We start from the raw sequence: 12,091 nt of genomic DNA, 5'->3' as shown, positions 1-12,091 counted from the left end.
GGATAACTGCTAGTTTTGTTGGTGTGAAAACTCAATTGGGCTATCTTGAGGCATGGTAGTACATAACGACGTGTTAATCTTTGGGTTTAGGCCCACGACCTCCGTACTGTGCTCTCCACAAGGCCGCGCGCCAAAGCCCTGCCCCAAACCCACCCGTCGACATGCTATCCTCTGCAGCGAGGGACTGGCAGCAAATAACCCTTTGATTTACTTTTTGCCACAAACCCCCCCACAACCTCGGGAACTCCATCTGGGCCTCAAGAGTCTCCCTGTTCGTGCCCAAAAACCGGAACGCCGTGCAACCTAACCCGATACAAACAAGTAAACTCCGCGCCGTAATTCCCGATCACCCTCAGCACGAAATTTTGCGCCCCGTACGTCAACGCGCCTTGGTTCACGTCCAGTGGAAATGACTGGACATGACTCGCTTCGCTCGAGGCATCGTATTCCATCTTGCCGAGCAGTGCGTAGGTGGGTCCGAAGGGATTTCCCGCCACGCCCTGCATCGACCTGATATTTAGCTTCTCCCACTCAAGACTGTCCAGCTGTTCAAAGTCGGCCCACAGTTCGATGGTTTTGGGAGTTGAGCCTGGCAACAGAGAACCGGCGCTGGGGTAGTTTTCGATGACCACTTCGGTGGGATAGATCATTTCTATCACTCTCACGCCTAGTCTCATCGTCTCATGTCCTTGTTCTTGGTCGTCGCCGAGCACAGCTGAGGCGCACCAACAATCTCCCACATCTTGCCACGGAGTGAGAGCTGTAATTGGTGGCCTGGTCACATACCGCGTCGACAAAAGCATTCGCAACAGCACTCGGCGCGCGAGTGTCAGTGGCTTTTGCATGGTTGGCGAAGTTAGTCGCGGCTCAACCATGGCTCCGTTATTGGGTGAGAAATAGTTGACTTTGGGAATGACTGGGGAGGCAACATCGCCAGACAAGGTTCTCGATCCGCCACCCTTTTTCAATCCTGCCATGTGACTTGACAACTCTGAATGTTGTCTTTTGAGGGCTTCAACGTCTTTATCAACCGCTGCATATTGTGCGTCCATTTTGTCGGTTAGTCGTGTTTCGAGGATCCGAAGTTGTTGGTTGATGTTGTTGATTGCCGATGTGAGTTTGGACAAGTCATTTCCATTGCCGACTGTAAAGTTGAGAGTCGCCGCGCTCGGGCTCCGGGTGCATGTTCCGCAGTATTTCTGGAGAGTCAGGCCAACAGGAGAAGTTGATAGAGGGTCGCAAATAAAATTAGTGTAGGTGTAACATAACAGAAGGCTTGCTCCGCCGACAAAAAGCGAAGCGAAAACAATGCTGGTCATGATGGAAACAAGAGGCGAATTTGGGAAGTCTCGGATTGCTCTGCCACTGAGCCGCAATAATCGTGTGAACCAGTCTGATATCGAAAACAAGACATCTGATGAGCTGTGTCGAATTCGTTGGACAGCATCTTTGCTGCTATTCCACGCTTTTTGAATCCATGGGTCTTGCCGTTCTCGAATCTTGATGTTTGGTTTTCGGATTCCCCGCTCATAATTGTAGCTGTGATCGAATATCCCGCTGGGGAAGCTGGAGGGGTCTGTTTCCTTGCTGGTATCATTGTCAGGTGTACTCCGAGCCACGGTCTCCTCGCCTTCGCCTTCGCCTTCGCCTTCGCCTTCTTCTTCTTCTTCTTCTTCTTCTTCTTCTTCTTCTTCTTGTTGTTGTTCTTTTTCTCCCGCTTCTTGACCTTCTTCCGGTATCCCATTTAGGCGGTTATCGTCCAAAGAACTGGCCCATGCTGCTACCCGCTGACTCCGCTGTTGCTCGGCGTCATCGCTAGCCACGGAGGCTTCTTGAGAAGGTTCGCGGGAAGCTCTTCGTCGAGCCCTTTCGGCCCGAGAATCCTTCTGCAGATTTGCATGGGTCTCTTCAATATGGTTTTGAAGATGTTGCTGCGCTTGTTCGACTCCTGCATCGATGGTTTCGGCCATCTCCTCTAAGTTCATCCTACTGCGCGCGACCAACTGGGTGGGTAGCACGGGCGTTTTGCTCGATCCATAGGCATAAGACTGCTGAATTTGCACTTCGGGGAGTCTCGGGTTGTTGACATTACCATCTGCTAGGGTTGGTTGTTGAGAAGTTCCTCGAGTGACTCGCCGCGAAATGACGCCCTCAGGGGCGACGGCACTGCCCGCACGAATCGATGGGTTTGCCGGTGAATTTGCACGTACAGGCGTCGCACTTGACATCCTCGCCGTAGATCGACGAGGCGCCATGTTGTGGTGTTATGGCACGGAGGTCTGCAGCGATGCTTTGTCCGACCTTTGATTGACAAGTTTTGGATTGTAGGAATAAAGCGCAAAACCCGGCCGTGAAGTGCGGAAGGAACCGATGAACTCTCTCTCTCTCTGTGTGTGTGTGGAAGGTGGTCACTGCTCCGCTGACCCATGGGCACCGGGGTGGGAATGAATTCGAAAGATACCGTTCATCGAATTCAGTCGCAAAAGACAGGGCTGGATTCTATCCACAAAACCAAGCTTTGTAGTCGTTCCGGACAGTTTTGGGAACACGATATCACAGAGATGAATTTATTGCGCGCGACGAGAAGGAAGTCCAAATTTGGGATGAGCAGTTCTCGAGTCCAGATTGCGTGAAGGTGGTGAAGCAGAGCTGAAGGAAGATCCGCTAGCGTGATTAAGATTTTATCGATGGGGTGAAGGGAGCGGGAGTGGTCCCGGCATACAACTCAGTGTTTCAATCCAACTTTTTTCATGGCGACTTTTGAAATCTTTCTGAGTCTTGTTATGTTCTCTGTTTAGAAGAACGCGTCGATATGCGGATTCGAAGTTCGAGGTTGTCTGTCACATTCCAGAAAAAACTTTATTACTAATCTTCGGCTAAGTTGCCCTCTGAGAGCCAGTCCATTTTCGGACCAACCGCTGAGCATCCTCCGCTTCTCTGGACTCCCTTTTACCGACTTACCGGGATCGCATTGCTGTTCCAATCCCTTGTCCCCGGTCCGCCTGGTCCATCCGCATGGAGGTAGTTACCCGGGATCTTATTCAGTAAATCAGCCACCCCGAAAACACCTTTACAAGCAGTCCAATCCCCGGGATTCAGGTTTGACCGGTCTGGATAACTTCCTCCATGCAGACTTGTTGACCCCGATATTCCGAGTCTGCCTTGGAACGTTGTCCAGAGCTGATCGCTGATCGGCTGCCCTTGGTCGTTGAGCCCAAGCTGTCTCCAGTTGCTCTCTGGCATTAGCCATGGACGCCACATTTGGTCTAATTTTGTGCCTGAATCAAAAAGGGGTCCGATTTGGAGCTCGCCAAAGAGCACCGTATTTGCAGAGAATTGCGTCACCCAGTCGCCCGTGAATGATTTCCGATTCCAGATCCCGTGTCCAGCAAGGGCAACGGAGGCCACTATAATTTAAGAGTTTGGTCAGCGTATCGAAGATAGGTCTGTCGATGATGATGATGATGATGATGATGATGATGGAAAGACCGATTGGTATCGCACGAAGCAAGAGGCGCATGTCTGCAAGGATCGCTTTTTCGCCGTTCAGCTGCGAGCCGGACAATACTTACCAGCGTGGGAGCCATTTGGCCCATCGTGATAATCCACTTCATCCGCCTTGAAAGGGTTGGGATTACCATCAGCCTCGAAATTAAATAAAATTCCTGCTTGGCAAATCCATCCGGCTGACTGCTATCCGGCTTCAATGTGACATAAAAATGCTCCACGTCGGCCTGGTGATAGCCGATGTTCCAGATAAGAGCAGTGAAGCCGGGCAGGCGGATAGTCTGGCCGGGCTGGTAAGCATATAGGAAGATGTAAAGGATAGTAATCGTCCCTTTGTCTTTATTCTCTTGGACCGCATAGTATATCGGCGCATCCCCTAGAGGCTGACCGGACTGGACGCAGTCGGTGACATTGAGAAAGTAGTCTGGGGATGAACGAGCCATGAGGTCGGCTTGTGTTGGGTTTGAGATTGGGGGGATGTTGGCACTCAAATCCGCCGCCAGGTAACAGTTGCAGAAGGATTGGTTAGAGTCTGTTCCACACCAGGACAACCAAAATCTTCCTTGGAAGAATGTCAAGGATGGCACCGAACCTGCATTTGGGATCTCTTGCGTGTTGATCCAATTCACCCCATCTATGCTCTGAGACGCGTAAAACTGAGAGCTGGTATTAGAGCTGTATGCCCACCAGGAGATTTCCACCGGAGTTGTCCACCGCAAGAGCGACTTGATAGGCTGTGTGACCTGGTATCTCCCAACTGTCCTTCCAACCACCTTGCGCGGTATATGTGCCCTGGCGCAGACTAGGTGAGCCAGTAGAAGAGGAGAAGACGCAGATAACCGTGTCACCCCTCGTCACAAGGGCTGGTGTCTGGTTGATGTCTTCCCCGTTAATCTGTCCCTTGGCTGTCCAGTTCCAACCGTCAGACGATTGGGCCCACATGATGTGGCTGCTGTCATAGGAGCTATACGCCAGGTACAAGACCCCATCCATTGCCGTCAATGCGACGCCATAAGCATATTCATGGGGAATCTGCTGTGCGCGCCAGGTTTCCAAGTCGGAGCTCGCTGTGACCCACAATTGGGCCGAGTTGTTGTCTTTGTACACAATAAACAGCTGGTTGTTCAAGGTTGTGCCACCGCTGCAGAGGTATTCAATGCTACATGAAAGCCACCTCTCGTTCTGATGGAACGCCACGGCGGGAGCATAATTTCTGACGATCTCCAGAGGGAGGGTTGCTGGAAGAGACATTATGGTAAGTACGAGAACACGAACAACGCGGTCAACGTAAGGCAGGGGAAGGATACTTGATGCACCAACTGCGAACCCTTCGGAATCTTGGGCGCGGCTTGTGAGCACATCACGAGGAATGAGGCTGGGAGCCCAAGGTCTATGCACCGAGCGGAGGTTTAAATACTTTCCCGTCCACCCACAGTCTCGTACCTTGATTCACGTTTCTTTGCAATGACAGATGTCATTATCAGGCCCAGAAAGCGGCCGATACCCTCCACCCCGTCACCGTGTCTGGTCGGGCTGGTGGAGCATAACGAGACGCCTCCTGAGATTGTGAGCTTGTGAACAACGCAATTGGCGGGGCTATGTCAGCCAACAGCCCACGAGCATAGATCAGCTCGTATATTGTGCTGAATAGATATGCATGCAGGTTGACTCGACATTTGTAGCTTTGTTTTCAGCTGCAATTTCTGGCCAGTGGAAATGTGGCCTGCGCAGTTGTTGGAGAGAATCGCGGGTCAGCGGCTGGGCCGTTTCAGCTCCATAAAGTTACCACAAAGAACGGGTGCTTAGTTGGGGATTGAGGTTTCGTGAGAGGGGCAGATGATTGAAGTTCTATCGAAGCTTTGGGAGGAGCAATATAAGCTTTTGCGTGGCGCACGCTTCAACAACCAGCAAAACCAGCTAACCAGGCCGCGAACATCCTAGTGACGTACTAGTACCCAGTAGTAGCAACAGCTTCCTCTTCAGGTTTGGCCAGCATGAGCTGGACAGAAATGGTTCATTAGCTCGGAAGTACCATGTACTGTCCTCCAAAGCCGAATATCGTTATTCCTGTGGCTGGCTGGATGCTACAATGTACCTCGTGCCCTGAATCGCACCACACCTATCAGTCGCATCTTTTCCATAACCGTATTCCGACATATACAACTATCAAACTGGAAATTCCAGATCTGTGTTTGACCCACCTCTGGTTGGCATGTGGTCGTCGAACATTTCTTCCTTAGAGTTGACTCGAGTTGCCATACTGCTACCGCCAATAATATCTCCGGATTCTTGTAGCTACTCCCGGGGTCTCTGTCCCGCGCTATCATCTCCAGGACCGCTGCTGCCATTTGGAATGTGGAATCGGCGGTCTAGCAACATACGAACTGGCCAGTCGCCGCGTCGTTATGTACTGCCGGAGGGGGCGTTCCGCTCCTCCAGTGCTGGTTAGAGACTGCCAACATCCAACCGTAGCTTGTCGAAAGACTCCACAAGCGTGCGCGGACAGCTGCGCCTTCAAACCCACCAGCTCCATGTTGTGGAGCCAACAACTTGATTCTATCTCACTTATTAAATAGAGAAGGAAAGAAATCCGCAAACACAGCCAAGACAGAAAGCCGATATAGCATGCCAAGAGGTCCCTTACTGTGTTAAGCCTAATTGAGTTAGTGCAACAAATAAGGCTTGGCAACCATTTTCCGCGCCGCCAAGCTTCCTGCCTCCATCCTTGAACAACAATACCTCGTATTCCGAAGTAAGATGATGAAGCGGTTGAGTCGCGAGGACCCAATGGATCGAGAGTGTAACCCAGGATTTCTTGCTCTTGCTCATTAGTTTCCTTCACTTGGGACTCCAGTTGGATCTCGCCATACGTCGAGTCGTTGTTCCGCGCCTCTGACTAGCTACAACGATGGTCCTCATAAGGCATCCATCGTGTTTGCTACCCCTGACAGGTTCTGCATCCGAATTTAAAGGTCCCCGTGGCCCATTAAAGCACCGCTGCAGCCTTTGCCTTGAGCCAAAACCTAAGCTTTCCAGATGTGCAGGCTGTCAAGTGGTCCGCTACTGCTCCCGAGAGCACCAGGTACAGCATCGCCAAGAGCACAAATCAGTTTGCAACAAGATTAAAAAGTGCCGCACAAAGCTCAACAAAGAGGAGCATGATGTTCGCAATGCAGAGCCTGATTACATAACACCCCATAATGCATTCGAAACTCACGTTGGGTATTTCTGGGGCCTCCTCAACACTCGAAACTACATGCGTGCACGGTTCGACTTAGCAGATACTGTCCGCAGATTAGGGACACTGGACGGTGTCATTGAGGGACTTGATCACATGCGGGATATGCTGCGGCTGAGCAGAGCCGACAACATGGGGGTACGAGACCTCATACCTCCAATGATGCTACGACTGGATCAAGACCAAGAATGCTATGACTTCATCAAGTGGCATGCGACAGATGGGGAGCGCGGTGACTATGACTGGGGTCATATGGACTTAGCATTCCTCAACGTCAAAGATGCCAACTTGCTTGAAGAGGTTGGATATCTGGACCAACTTGGGCATGTTCAGCATACCTCTGCGGTGATGTTGCTCAAACTGAAACTGCTCATCGACATAGTCAACATCAAGCTCGCCCGAAAAGTGTCTGCAACTCGCTTGCCTCCCCAGCTATGGAAACATGTCGAGTTCCACGTTGTCCGAAGCCCAATCAGCCGCCAGTGGGTAGGAGAGCCTTATCATATCCTCACTTACTTACAGCACAAGTTTCGACTTCATGTCAAGCTTCTCGCCAGATCCATCCAGATCTGTAACAAACACTTTGTCTATGTTCTCTTGAACGCTGATGAGCATTTCGGTAGCAACCCAACATATTGGTCGCCAGGCTCGTTGGAGGAGATCGAATTGCTTTTGCAATACAGCTATGCCGCTTGGTGGGAGCATGAGGGCGCTTTGGAGCTGCTGCAGTCCGCCAAGTCCATCGCAGGCAAAGACTCAGAGGATGAGATTGAGGACATGATGAGTGGTAAGACGTTCAGAAACAATCCCGGATCAGACAGGACTAGGGAAGAATTGTTGGATGATGTGAGTCGCAACCGACTTTGGGCATATCTCGACGACGCCGTGGATGATGCCCAGTGTCTGAGCGAGAATCATCCTTCTGAAGTCAGGAGGTTAGAGAGAAAAGCGACGTGGGAGGCGGCTAAAGAGGAAGAGGGTGAATACAGCAAAGACGATGGGGATGACGATGACGATTACGAGAGCGAGTCAGATTGAGTAGGTGCTCCTAGTCGTGGTGCAGAGCCGTTGCTCCTCACTTACAGTCCCAGCAAGTGATCCTGCAGCATCTTACGTTCTTACGCCAATAAAGCCCTACGGAGAATCATCGGATGTTCAAAATTGCCTGGAGGCTCCCATCGGGTAACAATTGGCTCTGTGCAAGAGCGAAATGCGAAATAGCGAGCTTCAGCCATTCTGGGCTTCGCGTTCAAAGTGGAAAGCCGCAAGCCGCTGGGATGGAGGACTTGTTGCTGTGCATGGAGTACTCAGCAAACGCTTATTCTTTGGGATCGTCCAAAATGGAGCAGAGCAGTGCTCCTCAGTCCCAAGACTTTTATCGAGACAATAGGCCGTAAGCACCTTGTACTTGATCAAGCTTTCTGTCCAAATTAGGTTCGATACAAAGCGTCTTGTTCCCGAGACACTCTGAATTCACACCCTTTAGGAGGTAAGTGATGCCACCCTATGGTGCTGCATCCTGGTCCACCAATCGCTCTCGAAATATCTCCCGCCTCCACTGAGCGGAAGTACAGTCCATCTTCTCAGCCATCACGCAACGGAAGCTCACAGCGTGTTCCGTTCCTTCTCACCGATCGCCATGCCTTACTCGTTGTCTTTGACGTCGATAACGGTCGACTTAAACTTCCTGGCAGGAATCTTGCGATTAAACAAGATGTCGCTCTCACGGTAAGAACGATGTTTGAGCTCAGGAAGAAATAAGAAGGCCATAGCCCAGCAGACACAGGCGGTGCCTCCCCAGACGTAACCGCACTTGCCTGCGAGGTTCCATCCTGTCGGGTTGAGCATCTTTGAGGCCAGATAGATCATGGGGATTTCCGCGACGTAGTAGGCGGCACGGCCGACTGCAGTGCTCAAAGCGCGAAGACGGACGGAGGACGTCTCGGCAATGATGGTGTACGAGATTGGTCCCATGAAGCCGGCAAAAACGAAGGAGATGAGGATGCCTAGAACGGCCTGGGCGTAGTTGGTTGCATTGTTCTGTGGTATAGAGGCGCAGATGCCGAGAATAAAGAGCAGAGTGATATTGGTGGCTGTGCCCCAGAGATAGATGGTTCGGCGACCGAACCAGGCGGTAAGAAACCACGAGCCCGCGTTGGCACAGAATTGAAGACACGAATTGATCAGATTGAGCTCAAAAGCACGGTCAGTCGAGATCCCGGCCTCTAGACAAGGGAGTCAGTCATCCATGCTTGAAAGCTGTCAGACAGAAGAGTTACTCACGTTCAAAGAAGAAAGTTGCCTGGTTGGCAATCAGGTTACCCGCAAAATTCTGTGACGCGTACATCAAGCAGATGATAGTGGTTCGTCTCAAATCGGTGCCCTTGAAAAGGTCGAGGAGGGTAGGAGTGCCACCCTGGCGCAATTCGATCTCAACAGTTCGTTCCATCATCGCAAGCGTCTGTTCGGCATGCTCCGGAGATTTAGTACCGAGGCGCTTGATGGAGCGAAGGGCTTCCTGTCTGCGTCCACGACGAACAAGCCACCACGGAGATTCGGGGCCAAGGAAGATGAGAATCAAGAGGGGGGTCTGGACAAGTCAGATCTCCTAGGTGCAAGATCTAAAGCAAGGGACTCACGGGGAAGATCCATTGCAAGGCGAGAGGCACTCGCCAGGCCCACTGGTCGTTTCGCTTGTTGTAGCCGTAGGTAGCGGCGGCGACAATGATTTGACCGACAGACCAGGCCATTTGCAGACTGGCCGTGCAGGCGCCTCGAAGGACGAGGGGAACAATCTCGCTGGCGTAGGCGGGGGAGTTCGCAATGAAGAATCCCCAGGGGACGCCTTCCAACGCTTGTCCGACTGTAAGTACTGTGAGTGAGTCGGCCTAATAAAGTGGACGTGGTCAGGCGATACGCTCGGCAATGAGGTCGTGCTACTCACAAAGAACGAAATGAAAATCGTGGCATTCATAAGAATCAGGGCCAAGATGGTAGTCCAGCGGTAGCCGAGACGGTTGGTGACAGGTCCAGCCAAGAATACGCCGACAAAAGCACCACATTGACCAGATTGGAAGAGGGCACTCTGCCATCGGGTTGGTATCGCATAATCACCGCTCTTTAGCAAGATACCGTACTTTCTTTGGAAAATGGGGAGCGCCACAAAGTTGCCGTTCAGAAACATGTCGAACGCTTCCATGACCTGATGGATATCAGCTGTTATTCCACCCCAAATGGGAGATATCCTGAGATTAGAGATCTAGGAAATGGACTCACAATGGTGAAGCACATGACAAATGCATACAAGCAAGCCCAAGGGTGTTGCTTAACCGCCGCCCACATGCCCATTCCATGTTCCCGGACTTCGCCATCGACGGCATCGCTCATGAGATTCGGGTTGACCAAGACCTCGGAATGATCAAGATCGGCTTTATCGCCCTGTTGCAACTCGCTCTTGGCCTCGACCAAGATCTCAGAGTGATGAACATCGCTCTGACCGCCCTGGTGCAACTCACCCTTTGACTTATCGCTATCTGACGACATTTTGGGAATGTTTACTCCGTCAGCGTGCAAATGGAAAGGGAATAGAAAGCAAAGGAAGAAGTGAAAAAGGGAGTTTGGTCGTGCATCTTTACTACTTGACTTGCATGCAATCAGGCCGGTGTGCCTTTCTCCCAATTGATCCAAATTCCGGTGGTGGCACGAATGCCTCACGGTTGGAGCTCTCCCGGGTGGCATACCACCACAACGGCGCTCAAAATCCTAGCTGTCTGCTCGCTGCCACTGATACCGAACTGCCCGCGGGGAGGTCCCTTTCGTTGAGCGGTGTTGGGGCATTGTGTCACTCTATGCTCCAATAGGAGGTGAACCGGATGATCTGGCTCGTCTGGAAATACCACCAGAGAGAGTAACGTAACATGCAGTCACCTCTTCCCGGTAAGCCAGTCCGCATTCATGGTTTAAGCGAGGCATGTATTCCACAATCCCATGGGGTATTGTGCCTTCTGAAGAGAGCATACAACAGGCCCTTCAATCACCGAACAGGGGGGTTCGAAAGTGTCTCTCCTTATCTATGAGCGGCTTCTTCGGGGGACTTACTATATGTATAGATAGCCATTTTTAAGCCTCCTTTAGGAAATTAAAGGTTAAGCCAAAATTGCTTAAAGCGAGTGTCTGTGTGGAGGCACAAAGGATTACCATATGGCGAAGAACAAACTCAACATCAATGTTGCATTAGGGTTCCCCATGGTGTCCCCACCTTCGGTCCATCATTATCACGAACACGGCACTGGGAGCGTCGGAGGAAGCAGTGCGGGGTTGATTCGTACTTTTGCCCCGCGAGCCAGCTACAGGACCAAACCCATATATCATGCGACGAGCCCTTGCCGTGTTTGAAGCGGAGCGGAGCGTGACACGTCGGACGAAGCTTCTACAGCAAATACTCGGCACGCTACTTGAACGTTGGTTGCAAGATACAGCGATGATCGGTGAGTGCCGCCAAGATGGACACGGGCGCTCCGGCGCTGATACTGGGTGATAGAACCTCTGGAAACCGAAGACGTGCACGACTGTGATCTGCCTATGCCGAGTACACCGACTACACAGTATCCGACTACACAGTATCCGACTACACAGTATCCGACTACACAGTATCCTGTGTGTTCTGATGCAACCAAAATAAGGTTTAAGTTTGCATTCCGCCCGCCAAGGCGATGGAGCCCTTTGTGCTTGTAATACATTTGTACTTGGCAGCTTGATAAGGCCTGTTCCACCGGGCCCCCACCGGAGCGTAAATAAGCTTGTCTGGTGAAGTGATTGACCTCTCGGCTCTATCGGCATGAGAAGAGCCAATGTACCACCACTCCGTATTTTGGTTTGTATGATCTGAAGCTGTCCTTCTATCTCCGTTTCCAAGTTCCAACTCCTGTCATAAATACCGAGAACTGGATCTTCAAGGGGCGATGTCCTAAGCCCAACAAACCTGAAGCTCATGTCCTAACAGCTGAGCCCAAGGGGTGGGTAGCGACCACTACGACCAATTTCTGCGGGGATGACCAGATTTGAAAGAAAGCCCAAAAGGCAACAAACGAAGGCGATAAATGATGGTTGAATTTTCCTGGAAGAATCAAAGAAAGGATAGAATCAACCCTACGGCAGTAAGTGGATTGAGTTTTGGAAGTATTTCATAGCGCAGAATACGGCTGATAATTCTCCCCCTTCAGTGCAGCTCAGTACAAATTTGTCTGACCGATATCTGCGGGCAAAGGCCAAGCGAGTTTCTGTCATTTTGAAGATTCCATCGAAGCTACAGCCACGTCAGCATCGTATTAGGTTAACAAAATAGAG

At 51.3% G+C, this 12,091-nt stretch overlaps 4 protein-coding genes across 4 annotated transcripts; 1 reads left to right on the top strand and 3 right to left on the bottom strand.

The window, feature by feature from the left end:
• Positions 1–257: 257 nt before the first annotated feature.
• Positions 258–2,255, bottom strand: A1O5_02027 (uncharacterized protein; the record flags this gene model as incomplete). The annotated part of the gene is made up of 1 exon (XM_007742643.1): positions 258–2,255. One exon carries the CDS (start codon positions 2,253–2,255, stop codon positions 258–260), a length of 1,998 nt encoding a protein of 665 aa, XP_007740833.1.
• A 1,028-nt stretch (positions 2,256–3,283) lies between these two features.
• On the bottom strand, positions 3,284–4,758 carry A1O5_02026 (uncharacterized protein; the record flags this gene model as incomplete). Its single annotated transcript, XM_007742642.1, has 3 exons — positions 3,284–3,550; positions 3,573–4,163; positions 4,195–4,758. 3 exons carry the CDS (start codon positions 4,756–4,758, stop codon positions 3,284–3,286), a joined length of 1,422 nt encoding a protein of 473 aa, XP_007740832.1.
• Positions 4,759–6,415: 1,657 nt separating this feature from the next.
• On the top strand, positions 6,416–7,783 carry A1O5_02025 (uncharacterized protein; the record flags this gene model as incomplete). The annotated part of the gene is made up of 1 exon (XM_007742641.1): positions 6,416–7,783. One exon carries the CDS (start codon positions 6,416–6,418, stop codon positions 7,781–7,783), a length of 1,368 nt encoding a protein of 455 aa, XP_007740831.1.
• Positions 7,784–8,389: 606 nt separating this feature from the next.
• On the bottom strand, positions 8,390–10,288 carry A1O5_02024 (MFS transporter, SP family, general alpha glucoside:H+ symporter; the record flags this gene model as incomplete). Its single annotated transcript, XM_007742640.1, has 5 exons — positions 8,390–8,970; positions 9,029–9,335; positions 9,385–9,633; positions 9,690–9,947; positions 10,022–10,288. 5 exons carry the CDS (start codon positions 10,286–10,288, stop codon positions 8,390–8,392), a joined length of 1,662 nt encoding a protein of 553 aa, XP_007740830.1.
• Between the last annotated feature and the right edge of the window lie 1,803 nt (positions 10,289–12,091).

The sequence above is a fragment of the Cladophialophora psammophila genome (genome assembly GCF_000585535.1).
Source record: "Cladophialophora psammophila CBS 110553 chromosome Unknown aczJe-supercont1.2, whole genome shotgun sequence".
NCBI classification, from domain to species: Eukaryota; Fungi; Ascomycota; class Eurotiomycetes; order Chaetothyriales; family Herpotrichiellaceae; genus Cladophialophora; species Cladophialophora psammophila.
The sequence above is the reverse complement of the archived record's forward strand: the minus strand, read 5'-3'. Positions and strand labels throughout refer to the sequence as shown.